This window comes from Chelmon rostratus, chromosome 3 (assembly GCF_017976325.1).
Source record: "Chelmon rostratus isolate fCheRos1 chromosome 3, fCheRos1.pri, whole genome shotgun sequence".
NCBI classification, from domain to species: domain Eukaryota; kingdom Metazoa; phylum Chordata; class Actinopteri; order Chaetodontiformes; family Chaetodontidae; genus Chelmon; species Chelmon rostratus.
Window position 1 is genome coordinate 18,887,838 of NC_055660.1, and position 22,919 is coordinate 18,910,756.

The following is a 22,919-nucleotide window of genomic DNA, read 5'->3' on the forward strand; positions in this document are numbered from 1 at the left end:
ACATAAGGATCAGAAAATAAGCTGAAGGACTCTAGATGTGAAAATAGCAAAACTTAAAATGAAAACAAAATAAAATGAATGTCAAAAATGAATAGGAAAAGTTTCTAAAACAGCAGAACTAAAGTAATATATATGCTCATAATGATTTAAAGCAGGATTGTACTGGAATGAACAGTTTCATGACTTATGGAGTCATGTAATTGTGCTGTTAATGCTTTCACTCTTCAATTTTGTCTCCAATTACAACAAATACTGGAAAATCAACAAACCGATGAAACATGCCAAGCACTTAATTTGTTGAAGTTTGATGTAATTTTGCAGGAAAATGGTGAACAAACACAGACATATCAATATCTTTTCTATCAGGCTTTTTATCCACGGTTGATCCAGATATGGATGCAACACAGGAGTTCACTGTTTTGCCAAAAGACGACACAAGTCACCTCTCTTAGGGTATGGTGAGTTCAAACAGGACTTGCTTTCATTTGTTTCTCAGGGTTAAATGGAAATAAACCTCCACAGCAGATTGTGTAGGAAAATGAATGGAGGCTTCACTGACTTCAGTTGATGCCTTGCAAACTTTGTCGTGGTTCATTTTACTGCTGCCAGTCAAGCATGGCTAGAATTAACCATCGCGTGGCCTCGACTGATTATTGTCTCAAGGGGTCATATGAGTAACAAAACTACATTTTCATATCGAGCTGGGCCATTGTGACGATTTATAAAACTCTTGACACAGTGCATCTGGAGCCTTCAGGACTCCAGTGGTTTGTGATTGCTGGGAAAGCTGCCACCTTTGTCTGGTCCATAATCCATAAACCTGAGAATTCACTCAGTCTTGAGGATTTGTGTTAGAGGTCTTGCTCCTGCAGGCTCCTGATGAGTTTAATGCCAGGTGCTTTAAAGTGTGATGGTACTAATTTAATGAGAGGCAACCAAAAAAAAAAAAAAAAAAAAAAATCAACTGCTGCAGTGGAGAATCTGATCCAAATTTGATCCAAATCCTAATAAATATCAAACACAAGCAAAAAGGTGATTGACTACTTCCTCTCATTGTTACTGTGTCAGAAAGCATCCAACAAGGAGCCACTTTCATGTTTGGAAATATGAAGAACAACACCTCCTCATCAAAATGAAACTTTGCACAGGAAGCCAGTCAGTTAAGGGAACTGGGGATCCTCGTATCATTCTGCATCTTAACAATACAATAAAGTGTAGTAGGTGTGCTTGTGGCCCATTAAGTTTCAGATTTGACCCTCCAAGAAAAAGGTTTGGCCACCCCTACAATATGTTTGCCGGAGTTAAATGATCAAGTGATGAGTTCAAACAGAACGTGCTTCACATAACCTTTCACAAGGTCAAAGGAGAATATATTTCCAAGGCAAAACCAAGGAACCGTCTGAAGGCTATAATCCCTTCATCAGTGTTCACTGACGGCAGGAGGTATTTTTCTGACTTGCTGCAAACGAGGAGGCAACACAGGAGGGACCAAACTTTGCTCACCTTGAAAAGAGCATGCTTTGTACTCATCCCGACAATTATCAGTAAACTTCACCACAATGGAGAGTTTGGTTTTTAAGATGCTCTTTATTGTAAGTGTGTCGGCGCGGTTTGGAAAGCATGTTTATGTGCAACAAAATTACGGATGGCTTTCTGCTCAGAAGCACTGCAGAGATCACTACACTGATCTTTCCCCCATCACTTCAGAGAGAGATGAAATGAGACTGAGCAATGCAACAAGCGGCATAGTTGGAAGGTTCTGGATCGGTCTCTACAAAAATGTAACACACTGGTGGTGGTCCGGAGGAGGACGTGCAACATATATGCCGTGGGATGCAAACGAACCAGATGAAGATGTGTATGAGACTTCTGTTAGTGTTTGTTGGCACAACTGTGCATCGAATGGGTGGCACAATATGGCATATTGGGAGAAACTGCCCTTTCTCTGCTTCAGCCTGATTGTGATGGAGCATAAGGCAACCTGGGAGCAGGCGATGAGGCACTGCAGACAGAAACACACTGCACTCACAAGCCTGGTCTCTGAGACCGAACACCTTCTGGCCCTGACAGAGATCCAGCACGACCACGTCACTGAGCAGGTGTGGATCGGCCTGTGCTACCTGGAGAGCCGCTGGCTGTGGGTGAACGGTGACCGTCTAGTGTACCAGGCCTGGCACCAAGGGGGCGATCAGAACCACCAGTGTCCCATATGGAAACGCTGCGGAGCTCTAACCAAACGGGGACTGTGGGAGAACTGGGACTGCCAGGAGAAACTCAACTTCATCTGCTATTAAATCTCAGTCGTGTTATTTAAGTTTTTAGCATGTCACTCTTGCTGGAAAGGTAAAATGCTACGTTTTGTTTTAAAATGTTCAGTCCAAATGTCATTCACCTCTTTTTATGGGATGCTTTAACATTTCTGTTTAAATATGTTCAACTATTACTGCCTTTGGTACTATTATGATAAGGTGAAGTTAGTGTTTTGACTTTGCCGTCAAGTTATCTTGTTCGCATCTATGAGTGTCAAGTCGATCTAGAAACTTGAGGGCAGAACAGCCACAAACAATCCAGGTCTAACAATTCTCAAGCCTTCATGCATAGCATATTATTTAAATATTTAATCTATGTTGGAAAATTCTGCCTGTTTTAAATTTTAAATTGTTACTATTTCTTTAATTACAAACTTTCTACAGTGTGGACCACATTTTTTAGATCTCTATAACTATTAATATGCTTCATTCCATGTATCATGTTTAATATATTGTGGTTATAATGGCTCTGATTTGCATGCAGCATGCATGCTCTGTTTCGTTGAGAACATGGTTGATTCTATATTCTATAAATAAAACAAAATCAACAATAAATCAAATTCAAACTCTTCTAAATTTCTAGTTCAAAAAAGTCAAAATTACTTTTTTATTTTTAAAAAAGAGGACAATTTATTGATGCGAAAAACCAGGCGGGCACAGGCACAGCATCTGTCTGAGCAAACACATGCACAGACCAAATATCTACAATAACAATGACCATATACGATATAGTCAACACTGGATCAACAAAGACTACAGCAGGAGTGTGAGGATGAAGATAACGGATGAGGTCAAACTTCCAGGTGTGAATTATGGCACATGTGGGGCACAGTTAGTTACACAGTTTGCATTGCACAGCAAACAATGAGGCATTTAGGAAACTCATGTTATCAAAATTTTCTTTTTGCTACACAACCTTGCCGTTACGTCACAGATCATACTTGGACAGTAGCTGCCTTTCTGTCATGTTCAAAGACTTCCAAATTTTTTTTTAGCCCATTGGCACTTTGGATGCACAATGATCCATCTTTTTTATATGATCAAGTCTTTTAAAATCCTCCACAAATGAAACTTCCATTTGGCATTATTTCTTTAAACAGCAATATACAATAGTTATTATTAATATATCACCTCTTATTTATCAACAATAATAAATACTAACAAAGGGAACACTGTACAAGCAACATAAAAAATATGGCCTCAATTTGTTACAACCAATAATTCTGTATTTAGTCAAATATTTACAAAGCCAGGAAGAGGCTGGGCAAAAACAAGATCCACATCTATCTAGCACTGATATGGAGTCTGTGTACCTCATCAAAACACAATAGAACAATGATGAGCAATGCTTCGCTTGCAAGCTTAATGTTCTGGAAATATGCTCACAGGCTACTCATTTATATCACAGGAGTTAACTCACTCCAGCAAATGCCCAAATATTTAAATATTAAAATCACAATATCACCCTGTTGTGAAAATATTTACTCACTGTGTAGAAAAGTCAAATTATAGTCAAATTCTAAAAGCTTCTTACTTAAAACACAGGAAACAATGCAAACTGCATTGCTGCTTCTGACCTCAAAAAAAAAAAAGAAGAAGAAAGGGAAGAACAAAACATTTCAATAACAAAACTCATAGAAATCCACAAAATCTTGATCTGACTGAGATGCCATCACAGGTCTGAATATTTTCAGCTGTTTCTTCAGCCCAGATGTCACTATGAAAAGCACACCTGGTTTCACTGTGTTCAGTTAGAAATGCACCACTGTATATATAAACTTTAAATTAGCATAGGTTTGAGCAGTATAGCAACAAAGGCTTTATTGTGATTTCTTCCCATAATGCAGCTGTGTAAGTACTTGTGATTGTCTGAGCCTGAAACAAACTAAATATCTAAGTCTGTTTGTTAATCAATCTTATGCAAGTTTCATAAATATGGCAGAAGCCAGAGCTCCTCTCTCTGCAGTGCTTTGTTTTTGGTTGCCTCAGCAGATGTACGGTGCACCAGCTTGCTGAGCGTTCCGTTTGCCTCGACAGCATTTTAAAACACCTTGTTAAAGGCAACTCTGCTGCCCAGCACAGGCCCTCTGTCAAGGGCATCTTTTTATTAGTGGCTGCCATACCTCAGGGTGCCCAAACACAAGTAGTGAGAGGAGGAATAAGTTCACTTAACAGTAGGGAGTGTCACTTCAATCTAAGATTTACATAACAGTGTGTCAGGTGTAGCATCACAATCTGAAACTTTCACACCTACAGACATCACAAATATTTAAATATCAACAACGTAATACAAGCACCCACCCACCCACACACACACACACACCTCCAACCACCCACACACACTCTCATTCTCTTTTCCTCAGACATTTATCCACCTGGTTCCTCTTTTCAGAATCTTGGCAGTGCTTGTTCATCAAGCTCCTCGGCTCCTGTTTCTTCTTTCCTGGGGCTTTCAGTGAGAAAATACTGTACGTAATTTTCCCCTCGTATGTCATTCTGTTTTATTGTGGCTCGACACTGCTGCTCTTCAGGATTTGAGGCCCATTTGAGCCATCAGCTGTTCATAGACAGTCCAAGCCATGGCAGCCATCAGAGTGCGTCGCAGGGACCTGGGTACAGCCCCACGAAAAAACCCGCCCATGCCATGTTCCTGAAGGAGGAGCAGAGCATGAAGGTTCACTATGATGCGTTACTGTTAATATTGGTCTTCTCGCTAGCAAGACTGAGTGTTGCCAGCACTGCTTCTCCCTGAACAGGACTTGCACATGTAGTGAGACAAAAACTGACTGCTGGTATTAAATGAACACACACCGTGTAGATGCAGCGAATAGCGGCCACTGTGCTCCAGTGGGATGGGCTGATTTGAATGTGGGTCTTCACCACATCAGCCGGCTGCGTGACCAGCGACGCCATGACGCCTGCCACCACCCCGCAGCTGAAGTTCACCAGCGGGGCGCAGGCTGACGAAGCCACCTCTGAGAGAAGACAAACCAGGTATCAGGTATCATTTCACTTCTTTCCCCCAACATTCTGGTGGCTCTACTTTCAGTTTTTATTAAATGAAAATGCACATGTGGAAACACACTTTGTGTCACTTGCATGAAAAAAACTTCTAGGCTGAAGAGATACAGTACGAGCACTTAAAAGGCCCCTTTTGGAGGCATTACCATTCACTACAACACTTGACTGATTTTTGGTAGTACAAGCACAACACTTACGAAACCCCACTGCCCATCAGAGATCTGTAGAAAATGGCGCTCCGCATTTTCTCTCACCTTGAGGCAGAGCCTTCTTGGCCTGGCTGTAGAACATTACGTAGATACCAGAGAACGGAGCGTCTCGGAGCAGCGTGGCAGTCAGCCCAGAAAACAGAGCCCTGATCCCCTCGGTCTCATACACACTCCTCAGAGCCCCTGCCACACTCACATAGTTGTAACAGCCACTCTGAAACAACATACGGACATGTAAAATAAATCTGAAACATATTTATGTAAACCACTGCTTTTATGACACTGGAAGTAATTGCCTTAATACCTGCAAACACTCAGCTGGATTTATTTCTTGGTGTTACAGACTGCTGCTGTGGACTAGCCATTGTAGACTGTGGTCAATACAATCTCAATGTCTCTTACTCTCACTCAGATACTTCATAGTTCACTCATTGCTCACCATTTTGTTAACAGGATGCCTGATTAATGAATAAGCTGGCATGAAAGGACATTCTGCTCTTTGTTGAATGTTTGTGTGCTATGCATATACAAGGGATTCAAGCTACACAAATAGTCTTTTCCACTTTCTACCAAGTAATCCCTACGTTTGTCTGGTTCCAGAGCTTTTTTTTCCAGGTCTAGTGTTGTGCTCATTGATGTTTGTTTGCCCAAATGGAAAATGAAGTAAACAGGTTCAAAAACACATGGCTAAGACAAATGAATCATTGCCTAGAACTGTGCCTCTGACTAAATGCAATCATACTTTAACAACATTATCAGGAAAGTATCAAAGTCCACAAATCACACAGCACATCTCATGCCAGCAGAGGTCTCTCAGGATGAAAAGAAACGGTCGCTCACCTCAAAGCGTGTCTTGATGACTGTGAATGGCAGCATGCAGACACCAGCCACAGCTCTGGCACCCGCTCCAAGCAAAACAGCCTCGCCAGCATTGGGCGCCCGGTCCAGGAAGTAGTGCTGCTTCAGGGAGTAGAAGGTGCTGAAGTAGATGCCCACTCCGGGGATGCAGCGCACAAATGACTGCCAGAGAGAAATACAAGTGTTTAACAGTTCTCAAATTCTGTTCTTTTGCTTCATGCAATGATGTTAAAGGTGGCCTCAGCTTTAAAAAAATGGGCAACCAAGAACGCAATAAATATCATATCTTCACATGATAATCCTTTTAACATTTTGCCTTCACACTGTAAAAAAGCTACAAAAAGTATGTGTGTCATCCATGGGATTTTTCTTGTGTTTCGTTTGTTTGACCTACTAATTGAAGCCAAAGTGACTGCCTAGTCTATGTCAAGACACTGCACTAGATCAATATTGTTTCTATGAACTGTCTCATGATATCTGTAGGGGAAGACAGACTTAAGTGTCTGGTTCTTAGAGCAAGAGGTGATTCTAATGTAATCTGAAAGACAAACAGTGTAGAGCAAATACACTCACTGACTACTGACTACATATATCAATGTAACAATGAGATGAATAACTGCAGGAATTATTGCAAATCTTGAAAATAATAAACCAGGCCAGTTACTCACTGGTGAAACTCCTTTCCACAGACTGAAGAAATTCTCTGTCCTAATAACATTGATGAAAACAGTACACATCCCCACTCTTGGTGCACTGCAGGATGACATTTAGGAATGGTTACAGACACACTCAAAAGGTGCAAACATGTAAAAACATGCAGTTTTCATGGTTTGAACAATAAAACTCTGGACAGTAGTGCACTGCCTCCACCTGTGGAATGTTGTCCAAAACCAACTTTTGGCTGTTAACATTTTCTGTTCTTTTCTACAGTGGAAGTATTTGTAACCTAGCAGCTTGACAGTATGATTAGAGGGTGCTGGTGTGACTAATTGTTGTATATGGGTCATCACAGCAGATTCAGGCTGGCACTGCCTGCAAATGTTGTGCTGCAATGCTGTGTGTGTGTGTGTGTGTGTGTGTGTGTGTGTGTGTGTGTGTGTGTGTGTGTGTGTGTGTGTGTGTGTGAGAGAGAGAGAGAGAGAGAGAGAGAGAGAGAGAGTAGTCACAGAGGAAGAAAAACAGGGGCATATTGATGCACATGCGTCTGATGGCATGCGGGCAAAATGTGTAGTGTGTATGTGTTTGTATGTTCACATGCATAAGATGTGTCTGTGTGTTATGTGGGCAAACACACCCTGGCTTGGCATTGTTCTGCAGGGTCTGCAGCCTTGTCTTGACCAGATCCAAAGGCTGGAAGAGCAGTGTCGAGCAGGTGCCGCTGAGTGAGCCACACATAAAGGCTTTGAGAGCTGGGTGAGCCTGAGGATAACACACAGAGAGACAGACAGACAGACAGACAGACAGACAGACAGACAGAGAGAGAAAGGGACGATGGGTGGAGAGAGAGGGCCGAATATGGGGGAACGGCAAAGAGGCCACATAAGAGGGAAAAGTGACAGGAGAAAGAGATAACGGACAGAAAGCGCAGAGAGAGGATGGGGAGAGAAGGAGAAGGAGGGAATGTAAAGAGGAATCAGAATTATGAACAGAGAGTGTTGGAGGATGGGGTGAAAGGCGAAGAAGAATATAAAAGATTAGCTACAGTGTAAAAAGCATAACGTAGGGCTACTCGATTATGGCAAAAATCATAATCACAATTATTTGGGTCAATATTGAGATCATATATATATATATATACACACACACACACACACACACACACACACACACACACACACACACACACACACACACACACACACACACACACACACACACACACACACACACACAAATGAGAGCATCATGGAATGAAATGGGACAAATATTAGTTTCATCTTGATTATGTTGCTTTTATAATTGTTGGAGGCCAAACTCAAACTGACAATAAAATTTGAGTAATCATCCAGCCCTATTACTCAGCGTTGATCATCTCTTGTTGAATGCCATAGACCCTCTCAGAAGAGCAGGGAAATGTTAACCAACCAAATATCTGCATCAAATATCCTGACACAACCAAAGTGTGCGCCAAAATAAGGGAACATCACTTCATACACATGGAATAGACTTTAATTTGATCATATGTTTGTATGACATTCCCTTCCAAGCCTGTAGCATAGAGCAGAGGCCAGGTTCCTACACAGAGCAAATGATGGAGATGTGCAGAGACAGCCTCCACACAAGCACACACACAGTTGTGTTTCCATCACTTCAGAGGACATTACATAGACTTACATTCATTCTCTGGAGATTTAACCACCACTAACCAACCCAAACCCTTACTCCAACCTTAACCCAAGTCTTCACCCCTGAAACTTCAGAATCTACATTATGGGGATTTGTGTTTTGTCCCCATAAGGAAGGTGATTCCCTACAATATGACTGTGTAAACACATCTCCACACACACGCACGCACACACAGGGACTGTTGGGTAGAATTAAACTGAGACTAAACATTATCTGTGATTACATGCCTCATGGACAAGCAGGCACCGAGGACATGAGACAAAGACATGTACACAGAGACAGATACTAAATATATCTTATTTGAAGGTTACCAGTTACGCAGAAAAAATGGGGTCAAAGGAAAAGCTTATCATAAGGCAACATCAATAACCACAATTACAGCCACAACAACAAGCATGAAATAAAACTTCTGTATCATACATTACCTGTCTGCTAAACATATAACATCTAATACACATGCAGCATCTACATGCATACATGTGTCATGTTAATGCACACACTGCGCACGAACACACTCTCCTACCTTCCCCAGGCTGCCCGGGGCTCGGCTCTGAGAATCCTGTTTTTTCTGCATCTTGCCCTCTTTCATCTCCCTCTCTCTGTGATGCTACCATTTCAAGAAGCATATTACAAAATAAACCTCCATCTCTCTCAAAAGACCCTCGCTCTCTCTCTTCTCTCTCCAACTCACAATGGCTGTCTCCTGCTTCTTGTCCTCCCTCCCCCTATTTCACAGCCAAAGCAGAAGCTTAATCCAGCAAATGTTTTTCAGTGGGCTTCTATCTTTATCTTTCACAGGCAGACTCACACATCTGTATTTCACTCTCTCCCCCCTGTGCAAAGCTCACTGCTAAATTGCATCTTTGTCAAATGGCATGAGTCATGAAGTGGCTGTGTGTATATTAAAACTTCCTTTCACAGATCTGCTTGAAATCGTGCATCCCTGTGATGTGGCAGAAAACACAATTTCCCCACAATGACAATATGAAAAAATTTTATTTTCTCAAAATTCCATGATATCCTATCTGTATCAAAATCAAACTTCGAGAAATTGTCATGTGATTTTAGACCCTGGATTTCAACGCTTGTGCAGCTGGAGAAAAATCAATGCTGTTTCCATAACACCCTCCACATCAGCTCTGTCCCACCTTTGGTAAAGATCAATGAATAAGGACCCAAGTTACTTCCGTCAGGTTTTGGCTACATTTTGATTTTGTTAATCACTTTGTTTCAGACATTCACAAATTCAGCAACAGCCATCTTTTGTATTTCAAAATAAAGTGCACAGCTTTCTCATTACCATGGGCAGGAGCTCAGTCTCTAATATTTAAGACACATAGTCATGAATTACGCATTTATGGCATTCAATGTTGCTCTTGATAAACAAGTCTCAAATTTCACTAGCAATCAGCTGAAAAGCAGCTGATTTTGTCCATTGGGTTTAACTGTGGGGCAACACTGTGACAAACTACACAGTTATTTTTCCAGTCTGTCAGGGATTCGGCTATTCTGTCTATAAGACCCTTAAATGTCTGTGGATGTATTTGGCCATTGTAGGAAATGCTGCAAATTGATAAGAGTGCTTTATCTAATGCTGGATTTGAATATGCTTTTGACAACGTTTCTTGATCTGTCAGGTGTTTCTTCACAGTATTACACAAAAACCGACACCCCAATATGTAATCTCACTCACTCAAACTGAATAATGAAGATATAGGTTAATTCACCCTGTCACAGGTAGACTCAGAACACTGGCTCTGTGACGACCATAACAAACACTGGCAGCAACTAGCACATGTACTCACCGCTGCTAACGTTAACTCCATCTTTGACCTGAATGCAGCGTCGGTTGAGTCAAGATCCTCTCCTGCTACTGCCGTTTTGAGGCCGATTACTTACAGCCGACGTTACTTTAAGTGTAAAAAAATGAGATGGCAGCCATGAGTCACATTTCAAAACTATGAGTCCTTTTAGGCAAAGTCTCTAAGAAGCCGGTAGCCGCAAGCTAGGTTAGCTAGTTAGCTGTCAGAGTATGCGACGGTGAAGTTGGTGATACTGTGTCACCAGCTTCTCGGGACATGCAGTAACATTGAAGTACTGGCTGCTTCTAAGTCAAATATAGCGACAAATCTATACAACAAATGTCACTTTAAAGGCAAACGCTATGGAATATGGCGGCTGCGATCGATCGCCGAAGCTTCAGTTTGCTAAATACACTGACGAGCTGCAGTACTGTGGCTAACGAAATTAGCATGGTAGCTCCCCTTACCTGACTTCAAAGTCTGTCAAGGACCGGTGGAGGTGATGGCCATCCTAGGCAGCTTCAAAAACGCCATATTCTGTAGTTACTGTGAATATCTGCGGAAGTTTCGCAAGAGTGCAACGCTAGTAAACACTTAAATTTCCAGGCTGAATACAGAACTTTCTGGCAAGGCTGATCAGCTAATGCTGGTGTTAGCTCACTCCAGGAATTTAACTGTAGTTTCGCTTTCTCCTCCAAACATATGTAACGCTGCCAATCTCCTGATGTGGATCATGTCCCTAAAGCTGTTTTTTATGGGGACAAAATTGTAACAAGTGTCCCACGACACTGAATGTCGTTATCGCTACAACGCTGCTGCGACTGTTAGCATCTGGCTATCAAAGTTCACCTCCAGCACGGCGTTGGCAGACAACTCACTGTCACACTCATGTTACCGACACAGTATTTCACAGCATACAGTAACTGGTTTGGTCAAACATGAAAAGGGGGTCAGTATGGTAAAACCTGCATGATAAGACACTCATCTATTTAAAAAATGTAGATCATATTCTGGTATTTTAACGTTAATTAGAATTTCTATGACAACATGCAGACGCTTTATTGGGGTCAAATTTGCCACCCCCCCAACGGCTAAGGCAGCGCGTTCACAATAAGCTCGCCCCCGAGATGCGGTTCTCTTACCATTAAGGGACTATGGAGAGCGCCAAGGCTCAAAACTAACTTTTTTTTTTTTTGTTTTTTTTAAAAGATACTTTTAAATGTATAATGTAATCTGGATGTGACCCTCTAGATATGTTTTGAAAATTGGATTACAGAACCTATTCACACAACCAACTACTGTTTTTCTATTATTCATTAATTCAACCTTTATTTCACCTTGAAAGACCATTGAGGGGGTATCCTCATTTACAATGGTGTCTAGACACAAACAAAAAAGCAGACAATGAAACAGTTAAATACAGAATAATAACATGCTATCAAGTGAATAATAAAAATATAGGAAATCAAACAATGTTCAATTTGAATAAAATAGAACAAAAGAAATAAAAGGAAAACACAAAAATGCACAACAGTGCACCATCGAGTCAAAAAACATTTACAATCAATTAAAACTAGGTCTGACATGAGGCTTTTGAAGAGCTGTAGTGGCTGTAGAGAGCCCAAGTGTAAGGCCTTTTGCAGGTTGTTCCATGTATAAGGTGCACTGTAAGAAAATGACATTTTCCCAATTTCAGGTCTGATTAATGAAGTGTGGAGCATCAGCCTATTCTGTGAGTGAGCACCAACATTAAGTGAGTTCAGAGTTAAAAGGGATGAAATTTAGGGTGGAAGCAACTGCATTAAAACTTTACAGATGAATAAAAACCAATGCTGGTCTCTCCTTACAACCAAAGAGGGCCAGCCAACTTTTTTGGTAAAGGATACAATGATGGGTGCTCTAGGAGACACCTATCTAAAGGCTGAGTGGTAAACAGCATCCAGTGATCTCAATGTGGAGGCAGCAGCTTTACCATAAATAACATCCCCATAATCCAAAACAGATGAAAATAATGATTCCACAATTCTTTTCCTGTGGCAGATAGGAAAGCAATTCTTATTTCTAAACAAAAAACAAGTACTGCTCTCATTTTAGCGATCATTGTATTAATGTGATGTTTGAAGATTAGATTGTTGTCCAGATACCTAGGTATTTGTATTGAGGCACTCTTTCTATGCATATGCCGTTACCTGAGTTGATGCTAGCAGTATCAGTAACAGTGGACTTGGTGAATAGCCATTTGTTTTATCAGAATTGAACACTAACTTATGCATACACAGTTTGAGTTTGCATATTCAGTTTGGAGTGAATCAAAAGAAGACTGCAGACATTCAACTGCTGATTTTATAGAAGTTGACGTACAATCTAAAATTGTGTTGTCCGCATGAAGATGAAATTTACAGGGCATTATAAACAGGGCAACACAGGACATTTTGCTATCTACTTGTGCGCTAGCTTCGGGGTGGGCTAACGATGGATGCATGGATTGAAGAGTGCCTGTCTCCGAAAAAAAAGCAGAGCAAAAGACGACATGCAGAGCTGACGTCCGGAGAGGTTGACTAACTGGAGAAGGAAAGAAGCGAGGCCAATACCGTTAAACAGACCAGGTGGGCAGTGAAGTGCTTTGAAGACTGGTGTGAAGATAAAGGTGTGGCGGTGGACTTTCAGACAGTGTCGAAACAATGATTTGATGACATTTTAAGAGAATTTTTCGGCACTGTCAGAAACTGTAAAGGTGAACTATACGGTGTGAGCAGTTACATCAGTCTCCGCGCTGGACTCAACAGACACATCAACGACCCCCCACTCAGCCTCTCCTTGTGCCCCCTTAAGGACACAGAGTTCACCACGTCTAATAATGTGTTCACCGGCGTTGTATGTTGAGGAAGGAAGGACTTGATACTACCATCCATCACTCATCAATTACGGATGCTGACTTCAAGGCCATAAAGCAAGTCCTAAATCCCAACAATCCGGTGGGCTTGGTTAATAAAGTATGGTTTGACATACAGCTGCACTTTGGGCACAGAGGAACTGAAGGAAAACGACAGCTCAAACCATCATCATTTATCATCAAAACGGACGAAAATGGTTTGAAATATGCAACGCTGACGTTCAACGAACACACCAGCAAAAATTTTTTATGACAACTAAAATCTGTGTGACAACATTCAGGTTTACACGAGAGCCGATGGGCGTCAATCACCTCGCCACAATGTTGCCGCGACTCTGCAAGCAAGCTGGCACACAGCAGAAATACACCAACCACTGCATCCGCAGCACCACCATACAAAAGCTGTCTGATGCAGGCCTCGACACCAGACAGATCATGACCGTGAGCGGTCACAAATGTGAAATGTCTATACAGAGCTACTGGAGACCAAATCAAGAAGACCACAGACAGTGTAGCAACATCCTCGCCACACAAACACACACACTACACACCCGCTCCACCTGAAAGAGGTAGTATATACCTGATTCTGCACAGTTTTTTAGTGGATGCACAATCCACGGAAATTAAATTGAAATTAATGTAAATAAAATTGAAGTCTGAAAAACTGCAGAAATAAATGTAAATAAAATTTAAGTCTAATGTTATGGAGAAGGCTAGAAGCTGCAGAAATTAATGTAAATACAATCTAGGTCTAATGTTATGAAGTAAAAGCTGCAGAGATTAATGTATCAAAGTATGACGTTATTTTTCATCTCTTTTTTATTTATTTGAACAAGTTCAACTTTTTATGTTTTCAAACAGGTTAAAATTAGTAAAAGTGGGAGTACTTTATGAGCTAATGTGTTTCACATTGAAGAAAAATAAAATGATTGTGTATATCTCTTCAATGTTGTCATTATTGTCAGATGGGTCGTATTATTATTAGATTAGATTGTTAAATCCTGCACTGTGCATCAATGAGCAAATAGGAGTCACATCGCGGACCACGGACAGCTCCCTTAGGCTATAATGACAGTCACAGGATCAGAACCTTGACAGCGACTTAGTGCTCTAAAGGCTGATCTGTCACTGATTGAACAGCCTCATGGAATTTACAATTCTTCACATTATTTACTAACGAAATTTGTGAAGGCAAGTAATTTGGCGCTTTTAAAGTCATGATATTCATTGAGATTTTGGGTGGATTCTTCTGGGCCTCGTATGTTTACGTTGATTGACAGAGAAGCAACAACGTCTCCATGACAACAAACTGTTAGATAGCAAAAAGTTGCTGCAGTGTTTTGACAACATTAACAAATAGACTAAATTAGTTGAATTCACATGTTTAAGGTTAACTTTCACCTCCAGATAGGGTTAACAAGGGTAGAGTTGATTGAGCAGTGACTTTCCCCAGAAAAAAAAGGTGAGGAATAGACGACAAGCAGAGCTAACGTACGGAGAGGTGGGACTATTTTTTTCACAAAGGGGCTATTTTATTAGATAATATGTAATTCTATTTAATTAAAAACAACATAAAAATTATTGTGTATTGTATCACCCTAAGGGGGTTCTATTTTGTATAGGCTTCGCCCTCTAAGGCTATCGCTAGTGGGTTTATCCCTTGCGCACCTGCGCAGCACTGAAAATGACTAAGTCCACGCCCACCTGTTGGTTGGGCCCCACTCGCGGTCTCATCTTGGGTATAAATTGTGTTGAGACCACATAATTGGCTCCCATTTTTCTTCAGCCTGCACAAGCACTGGATTATTTAAAGAGCGTGAATACCTTAGAGATGTCTTCCAGACAGAGCGGCATCAGGATTTGCCTGGCCTGCCAGGTCATCATGTCTTTCGACCTGCACGCCCATTGCGAGTCCTGCCTGGGCCCAGAGCATGCCGGCCTCGCCTTGGCTCCGCAACCTTCATGCCCGTGTTGTGCTCGCCTCCCTGAAGCAGAGAGGCAACGGAGAGCGGACGCTCTGCCTGGGGAACGCCCAGAGGACTCTGGGGTCCCCATCTCCGTCTCCACTGCCCTGCCATCGGTCGGCAGTCTCGCCCGGCTGCTACCAGAGATTATCAAGACAGCAGCGGCCTATAAAGACCTCAACGTGCCCATGGCGCAGGAGACTTCCCCACCAGATGACATGGCGGGCGACCTGCCCATGATCCAGTCGGCCAGGCGCGACACTGTATGGCCACGTTTTCCCACTATTGCTAAGTACCAGAAGGGAGCGGCGGCGGAACCCCGCTCTTTGAGGGCACCGGTGGCCACATATGTGCCTTTCACCAAGGTGGAGGGCTTCACTGATCATGGCTGACAGCCTTTTTTGGAGTCCGTCAAGCCAGCACTGTGGCAGGTCGACGCCCTGTCCCGCTCTCGGCCAAGGACCAACTGACTTGCCGCTTAGCTGATCGCGCTCATCAGTGCACCTTCCAAGCCTCGGCAGCGGCCAATAACTTGTCGCTACTGGCTTTTTCCTCGCCCGGTCTACGACCATGTCCCCGGAGGAAGCGTCGGAGATCAGCAAGGCGGCCACGGCGTCGCTTACTATGTGCGCATCAATTGCAGTCTCTCAGGCCAGGATTGCCATGTGGCTGACCCAGATTCATTACCACATTTGGCTGCAGCAGTCCTCTGTTCTAGAGGCAGCGAGAAAGGATTTTGTGGAGGCTCCTATCAGCCGGACAGGCTGTTCGGGCCTCAGTTTCATGAGATGGTGGACTCTATGAGGTCTGTGGCGGAGGAAGCGGAGAGCATTCGCTGTCACGTCGGCTGGGCTTGACCTGGCGCGACCCTTGGCAGCGGCAGAGAGCTGCATCCTACACCTCAACGTCTGCGCTTCCTCCTCTTGCTCTTCCATGAGCAGTCCAGCTTCCTGATCCTCCTCCTTCCTGATCATCCAGCTCTCCCTCCTACCCAACCGACCCTGCGGAGGGGTTTCAAGCCTCGACATGCGGCTTGCTCCTGGACCAACCCTCCGTTGGAGTCTTGGGGGTGGGGGGGGGGGGGTTGTAAATGTTCCTATTTGATGTCAGCAGCTCATGTTGTGGTTCCTCTGGGTCTCCTCCACATGAGACAGCTACAGAGATGGTTTCCATTCCCCAGTCTGTCAGCTTGGAATTGGTACACTGAAGGGGTCCTCACGTTTATTTATTGTGCTTGTATTTATCTTGTGTTATTTGTGTTTTTATCGTGCTTGTATTTATCTTGTGTTATTTGTGTTTTACCCGCTCTGTAAAGTGTCCTTGAGTGTTCTGAAAGGCGCTTCCAAATAAAATGTATTATTATTATTATTATTATCACGTCCTAGCAGCGGGGGTGAGTTTGGGCAGAGCAACATCACACACCTCAGTGTTAACAGACGTGTCTGTCCCAAGTGGTGGCGGCACATTGGCCAGCGCGCCTGTCTCTCCACATAAAAGCGCTGGAGTTACTCACGGTGTGGAAAGTGCTCAGACATTTCGCTGCACTGTTCAACATCAACACGTGTTGATTCACACACACAACAGGGCGATGGCAGCCTAAATAAATCCCCAAGGCGGAGTGTGGTACCAGACGGACCAGGTGTGGCATGGACTATATCCTGCTTCTCCCTTGTCCTACATACGATAGCACTCAGAGGGCAAAGCCTATACGAAATAGAACGTCAGTAACGTACTTTAACTGTCGATTCTATCAGTATAGGCCAGGGGTCTGCAACCTTTGTACACTTTATTTTCTACACAATGCCATTTGCTTTTTCATTACTACTGTTTACTGTTTTATTATTATGTATATAATCTTTTTACTGCTTGCTATTTTGATATTTTATTATGTATAGTTTGTTTTTTATAGTCTTATTTCACAATTTTTCACTTATTTCACTGTGTGTAATGCTGCTGCTGCACTGCAATTTCCCAGCTTGGGATGAAGTGAGTGAGTGAGTGAGTCAGTCAGTCAGTCAGTCTTTCTTTCTTTACCACTCAAAGAGCCATTTGGACCCGTTTCCCACAGTAAAGAAAACACTGGGAGCCACAAAACCCTTTTAATATATGAAATAACACTGCATACAACGTTTTTTGCCTTTATGCTATGTATAAACTATAATGTGTTGCATTTATGAAATCAATGAACGACTGCAGAGAAAACGAAATGACATTTTTGCGTGCAACAAAAACATTTTGAACTCAAAGATGTTGGGTTGAAAGTCCTTTCAAGTAAAATACTCAGTGTCTATTTGAGTCCTTTTTGCATAAAATTCTCCACCGGCAGCAAACCAAAAATGCCGTCCACTCTCTGCGTGCCATCATCCTTTTACTGGCGCGTGCAGTCATAATAAAAGGACTATTTCACTGAACAATGAAAAAAATATTAATATATGCTAAATAAAAGGCAATTAAAATATTAATCAAACATGGTTAATGTGATTTGTGCTCCAGAACTGCAGCGCACAGTGTCTGCACATCAGCGCTTAGCGCTGTCACCTGCATCTTTACGCAGGATCATAAACTGTCATCTGTGAGCGCACGTGGTTTGTTTCAAAACGAATGAACTAAAATAAAACACATTTTAATTAAATGCTCATTAATTATTTTCAGGAGCCGCGTCAGAGGTATGAAAGAGCCGCAGGTTGCCAACCCCTGGTATAGGCTGAAGAAAAGCTTTTATGGGAGCCGATCTAGGGTCTCAATGCAAATTATCATCAAGTTGATACCATAAGTGGGGCCCAACCAACAGGTGAGCATGGAGTAAAGCTTTTTTTGCGCTCATAGAATCTACAGTTATGGTACGTGACTGACGATATTTGTGCTGCTGTAACGCATTAAGTTGGTGATTTGCAGGTCAGATTGGGTGCAGGTGTTGACTGACATACATTTTTGTTGGTTGGGCAGGTGGATTGGCTCTCATGATGGGTCTGGTGAATGTGGTTGAATAAAAAAAAATCAAAGTGTGCACGTATGTATGTATGTTTGCTTTTTAACTGAGGAGCTCAAGGGCCCATCATAATAGCCTGCACTAGGGCCCGTTGTTACTAGCTTACGCCATAGGTCCAGAGCATGCCAGCCTGCAAGACTGCAAACCTCTCAACTGTATTGCATGCACTAATTTTTGGAGACTTCAGTCCCCCTGGTGGAGGTGGATGGAGATTTATCGGCAACAGTAAGGAGGCCATTTTTTGGATGTAGGCTGACGACAAAGAGTCACAAGAAATAACTTAAATCACTTTTCAGTTTTGAATGAGAACAGAGAAGCATTATGAGTCTTAAACTGTGGTCCATCTATTGTTCATATCCATCCCAAAAATCAGATCAACGTGAAGAGACAGAATTTAAAAATTACATCCAGAAAAAACTAATGTAGCTCTAACACATGCTTTTTTCCTAAGTTTCCACAGTCATGAAAATACTGAATAAAGCAACTGTAACTGCAAGTATAGCAAATGCTTTAAAAAAAGCAAATCCAACACAACTCACTTGCTGCCTCATCAAGATCACTTCAAGGGGGACTCTCTACTGACAGCACCAAGCCACGCAACTGTGGTGTTGGAGTGGGCCACTTAGTTTCTTCAACACCTTGGCTTGAAGAACACATCCCATTTCTTGAGGGTGTCTCATCATCAAATAGGAGAGTGAAGTCTTGAGCCGTCTTAAAGAAAAGATATTCAAGGAGAACAATGAGAAATATTTTCAAATTTCAAGCCATTCTAAACATCTCACTCAAAACTTACCAGTCATTTTGGACCCAGGAATCTTGAAAAGGTCGCGAGGATATCACCACTTTTGCATGGGTCAACAAGATTCAAGATTCTTTATTGTCATTGAGCATGACATGTCAATGAAATTTTCATTGCAACCCCCATGTTAGAAACAGATAATAAGAAAGATAAGAAAGATTAGAAAGAATAAAATTAAGATAACTACAATAAAATAAACCAACGTGCAATAAAAATATTCGTAAATGCAATTAAAAATATACAAGAATGAAAATATACTAAGGCAATAAAATATACTAAACAATAAACAATAAAATATGCCAGCGAAATGCTCCAACAGAATAAAATATACAAGCAGAATAAAATATACACAGTGTAATGTACCGACAGAATAAAATATAACAGTGGATTAGATTAGATAAAACTTTATCAATCTCACAGTGGAGAAATGTACTGTTACAGAAGCTCTTTAGAACACACAAGGGAGAGGGGCAAAGAGTAATGAAAGGTGCAAATAAGAACAGTGCAATTGTGCAAATAGGCAGAAATAAAAATAATTTAAGAAATTTTAAAAAATCAAAAAATAAGGCATCCTATGTACAGTAAATGCAAGAAAAACATAGAAATATATAAAAATACCTTCTAGTGCACTTGGCGGCAGTACAAATCCTCAACAAATCATCCTTTGGACTGTTTTCAGATGCCAAGAAATGTGTCCTGAGCTGCTTGCACTACTCGGATTCTAATGTCAGTGTCAGAACTCTTCTCTGAGCTGCTTTAGGGGGGAGGTGCCTGAGAGGAAATATCAAATAAGCCATCTAAATTTATGCTTCTTTTAAAAGAAAGACACACACCCATGATTGTCAATCATGTGAGCGACCGGTATTGTCTTCTTGTGGCATCTGTTAGGGTTTACCACCGGACTTGCATCTTAGCACAGCTTCAATCAACTAATAAAAAACATATGAGTGTAAAACATGGTGATAAGTTGTTTTTTTTTCCCATGAATCTCTAGAAAAGCCATTTAAGAAACTCATTAAAATATGCTACAACCTGTTTAGCAGACACTGAATCACGTGCATCCTCAATACTTTGTCTCTGACTAGGGACCTCATCTACGATTACAGCTGATGCACATACAGACATCTCTAAAGCAGAAGACAAAGAGCATTCAGAGAACTCTAGACAAATAGAAAAAAAATTTAAAAATCCATTTTGTAGGATGTAGAGTGCATGAGTATGCCTGTCTTTATATCTCACACTGTTCTGGGAAAACTGTCAGCAACACAACGAGGTTGATGAATATTTCTGCATCAACTTCTGTCCCTGTTGCATCCTTGTATGTTACTTTTGCATCGGGTGGCAGGCAAAATCTCTCTATGACTGGAAAATATATTAATATAATATATAATATCTCTATCAAAAACCATTCTCTCTTAAAAAGTCCAGTGTAGAAATTAATATATCTGTATGCTTTCATCAGTGTATAATCACCTTAAAATAAGAATGTGTGTGTGTTTGTTATCTTAGAATGAACTTTTTTTTTTTTTATCTGCAGAGGGAGCAGGCCCAAGAATAGACAAACAAAACACTGGCTCTCGAGAGAACCTTTGGTGTTTTTCCACATTTTTAGCAGCTACTATAGGGAAGGGTGAGGTGAAGGGTATTTTGTCTGTATTTTAAATCAAGTGTTTGTGTTAATGTAAATGGAGTCTTAACTGAGAGTTCTGAATTTGAAAGAGGAGTAAAGCAGGGCTGCCCTTTGAGTGCTGCTCTATATGTGCTAGCAATAAGTCCACAGTGAAATCTCTGGCACATGTGTGGGACATGTGCACGGGGTGGCAGCCACAGCTAATGCAGATGACGTCTCTGTCATAATTAAAATTCTAAAAACCCAAGGCCAAGCTAAAGTAAAATTACACACCTTTTTCATGGAATTGCAGAAAGTCAAACAGTCCCTCAATCCCATCCAAATTCACATACTTCTGCTGTTGGCTGTACTTTACCTGGACCAGCATTTTTACTGAGAAAGTAAGAAAGTTTGATAAAGTTAAGTCACAGTAATTCAACTTTAGAAAGGCAATAAAGTAAAACAACAACAACAAGATAGGTAGGAGAAGAATATAAGTAAAGTTCGGGTCACACAGACACATGAAACTGCAGTATCTACATGCTGTAACACGGAGAAGGTTTTAACGTTTGTAATTAGCTAAGGTTAGCAAACACGTTCCGCCAACACTACCTAGCTAACAACATGGACACATTTGCTGGTAACTACTGGTAACAAACAATGCTTTGCATAATGTTCATAGGTGTTTCACTGTGCGTACTGCTGTCCAGTGCATCTGATCAAAATGTTTTAATAAGTTTAACCTTAATTGCACGTACGATGTAACTTTAAACAGCATGAGCGAGGAACACGGAGCTGACATGTCTTCTCCCCAAAGGAGGACGCGAAATGAGTGGGCGGGGCTTATTGACGTATCTGCGGAGTGTCATCAGTTCTGTTAAATCGCTCCAACACTGAATCAGAACGTGTTAACGTCACACGAGCGCAGAAATCCACCGGTTAATGTTTAACCCCGAAATTTCAACATTCCAATTTTAAAACAAGGTCCAAGATATGACCCCAAATGCCCCAAGAAACATTATATACATGGATATCAAGATGACCAACTATAATAACGCTGTCCAACCTCATGATAAAGAATAATAATGAAAAAGAAAACTGAATTCAACTATAACTATTTAATTAAACTAAAATAAAACAGATGTGAACTTTGGTCTGTGGGTCAAACAAGGAGAAAGGCTTGGAAAAGGGGGCCCTGGGCTGGGTACACTTATCAGCAAATGTTTTAAGAAGAAGAACCGAAGAACTGTCTGAATTATATTGCCCTCATGCTTTCATTAGAGTCCCCTTTAGTTCTCTTTAAACTGCTCTCAGTTTCAGGCTGAAAAGCACAGGACTTACCAGTTGTGCGGAAGCAGTATGAATTTGACAAATGTCTGAGCTGTCTTTCTTATTGAACACTATCTTCTTCCAGATGGTAGGAGGCTGTGTGAGGCATGGGTTGAGTCGCCCACAATGCTGAGTGCTTTGCAGGTAAGGCTGGTGTTGTACATGTCCAGGAGGGAGGGGAGTGAGGCACCAGTGACCTCTCCAGCTGTATTCACTATGTGCTGCAGAGTCTTGCAGTTGGAGGAAGTACTGCCCCCGATACCACACAGTGATGCAGCTGGTCATGATACTTTCACTGGTCCCTGGGTAGAAAGAGCACACGGACCCTGTACTCAGTGTGACACTCCTCAATGTGTTGTTGCCAACCTATACTGCCTTTGATCTTTCAGTGAGAAAGTCCAGCAACCAATTGCAGAGACAGGTGCTCAGGCCCAGCCGGTTGTTATTAACTGCTGAGGGATTACAGTGAACCAAAGTCTATGAACAACATTAGGACAGAGTTGGGCTGCTGTGTCTCCACATGCCACCATCCTGCATAAAAACCTAAAAACAAAAAGAGAAATATGATCATGCATTCAGGTGTTGTGCCTTTTGAGAATGATCACCTATTTAACCTATAAAATCACAGTTATTTGTATGAGGACGCATTTCTTCCAAAAGTCTACAATATTCAAAAGTAAAACAACAATAGGATATGATAGAAATAACTGCATTATTGTCTTATTTAAGCACTCTTCCACCATCGGAATTTAAGATGTTTGTGCAATGTATGACCTGATGCGGATCCCTGG

The 22,919-nt window shown here is 41.7% G+C and overlaps 3 protein-coding genes across 5 annotated transcripts in view; 1 reads left to right on the top strand and 2 right to left on the bottom strand.

Moving 5' to 3' along the window:
- Positions 1–22,919, top strand: part of LOC121604362 (histone H3-like) — a 610,603-nt gene that overhangs the window by 586,583 nt on the left and 1,101 nt on the right. The window lies entirely within an intron of this gene.
- zgc:163040 (uncharacterized protein LOC100038789 homolog) overlaps positions 1–22,919 on the bottom strand; it is a 408,070-nt gene that overhangs the window by 354,202 nt on the left and 30,949 nt on the right. The gene's annotated exons all lie outside the window — the stretch shown is intronic.
- Positions 2,939–11,568, bottom strand: LOC121604355 (mitochondrial glycine transporter B-like). Of its 3 annotated transcripts, XM_041933851.1 has the most exons (9): positions 11,207–11,568; positions 11,013–11,101; positions 10,549–10,653; positions 7,692–7,816; positions 7,066–7,150; positions 6,380–6,559; positions 5,585–5,753; positions 5,121–5,284; positions 2,939–4,959 (listed from the first exon to the last, which is right to left on the bottom strand). In XM_041933851.1, exons 3-9 carry the CDS (start codon positions 10,567–10,569, stop codon positions 4,837–4,839), a joined length of 867 nt encoding a protein of 288 aa, XP_041789785.1. In that variant the 5' UTR covers positions 10,570–10,653; positions 11,013–11,101; positions 11,207–11,568; the 3' UTR covers positions 2,939–4,836. The 3 variants fall into 3 exon arrangements, with proteins under 3 accessions (XP_041789785.1, XP_041789784.1, XP_041789786.1); XM_041933850.1 differs by having other exon boundaries at positions 11,013–11,568; XM_041933852.1 differs by lacking the exons at positions 10,549–10,653; positions 11,013–11,101; positions 11,207–11,568 and adding an exon at positions 9,267–10,541.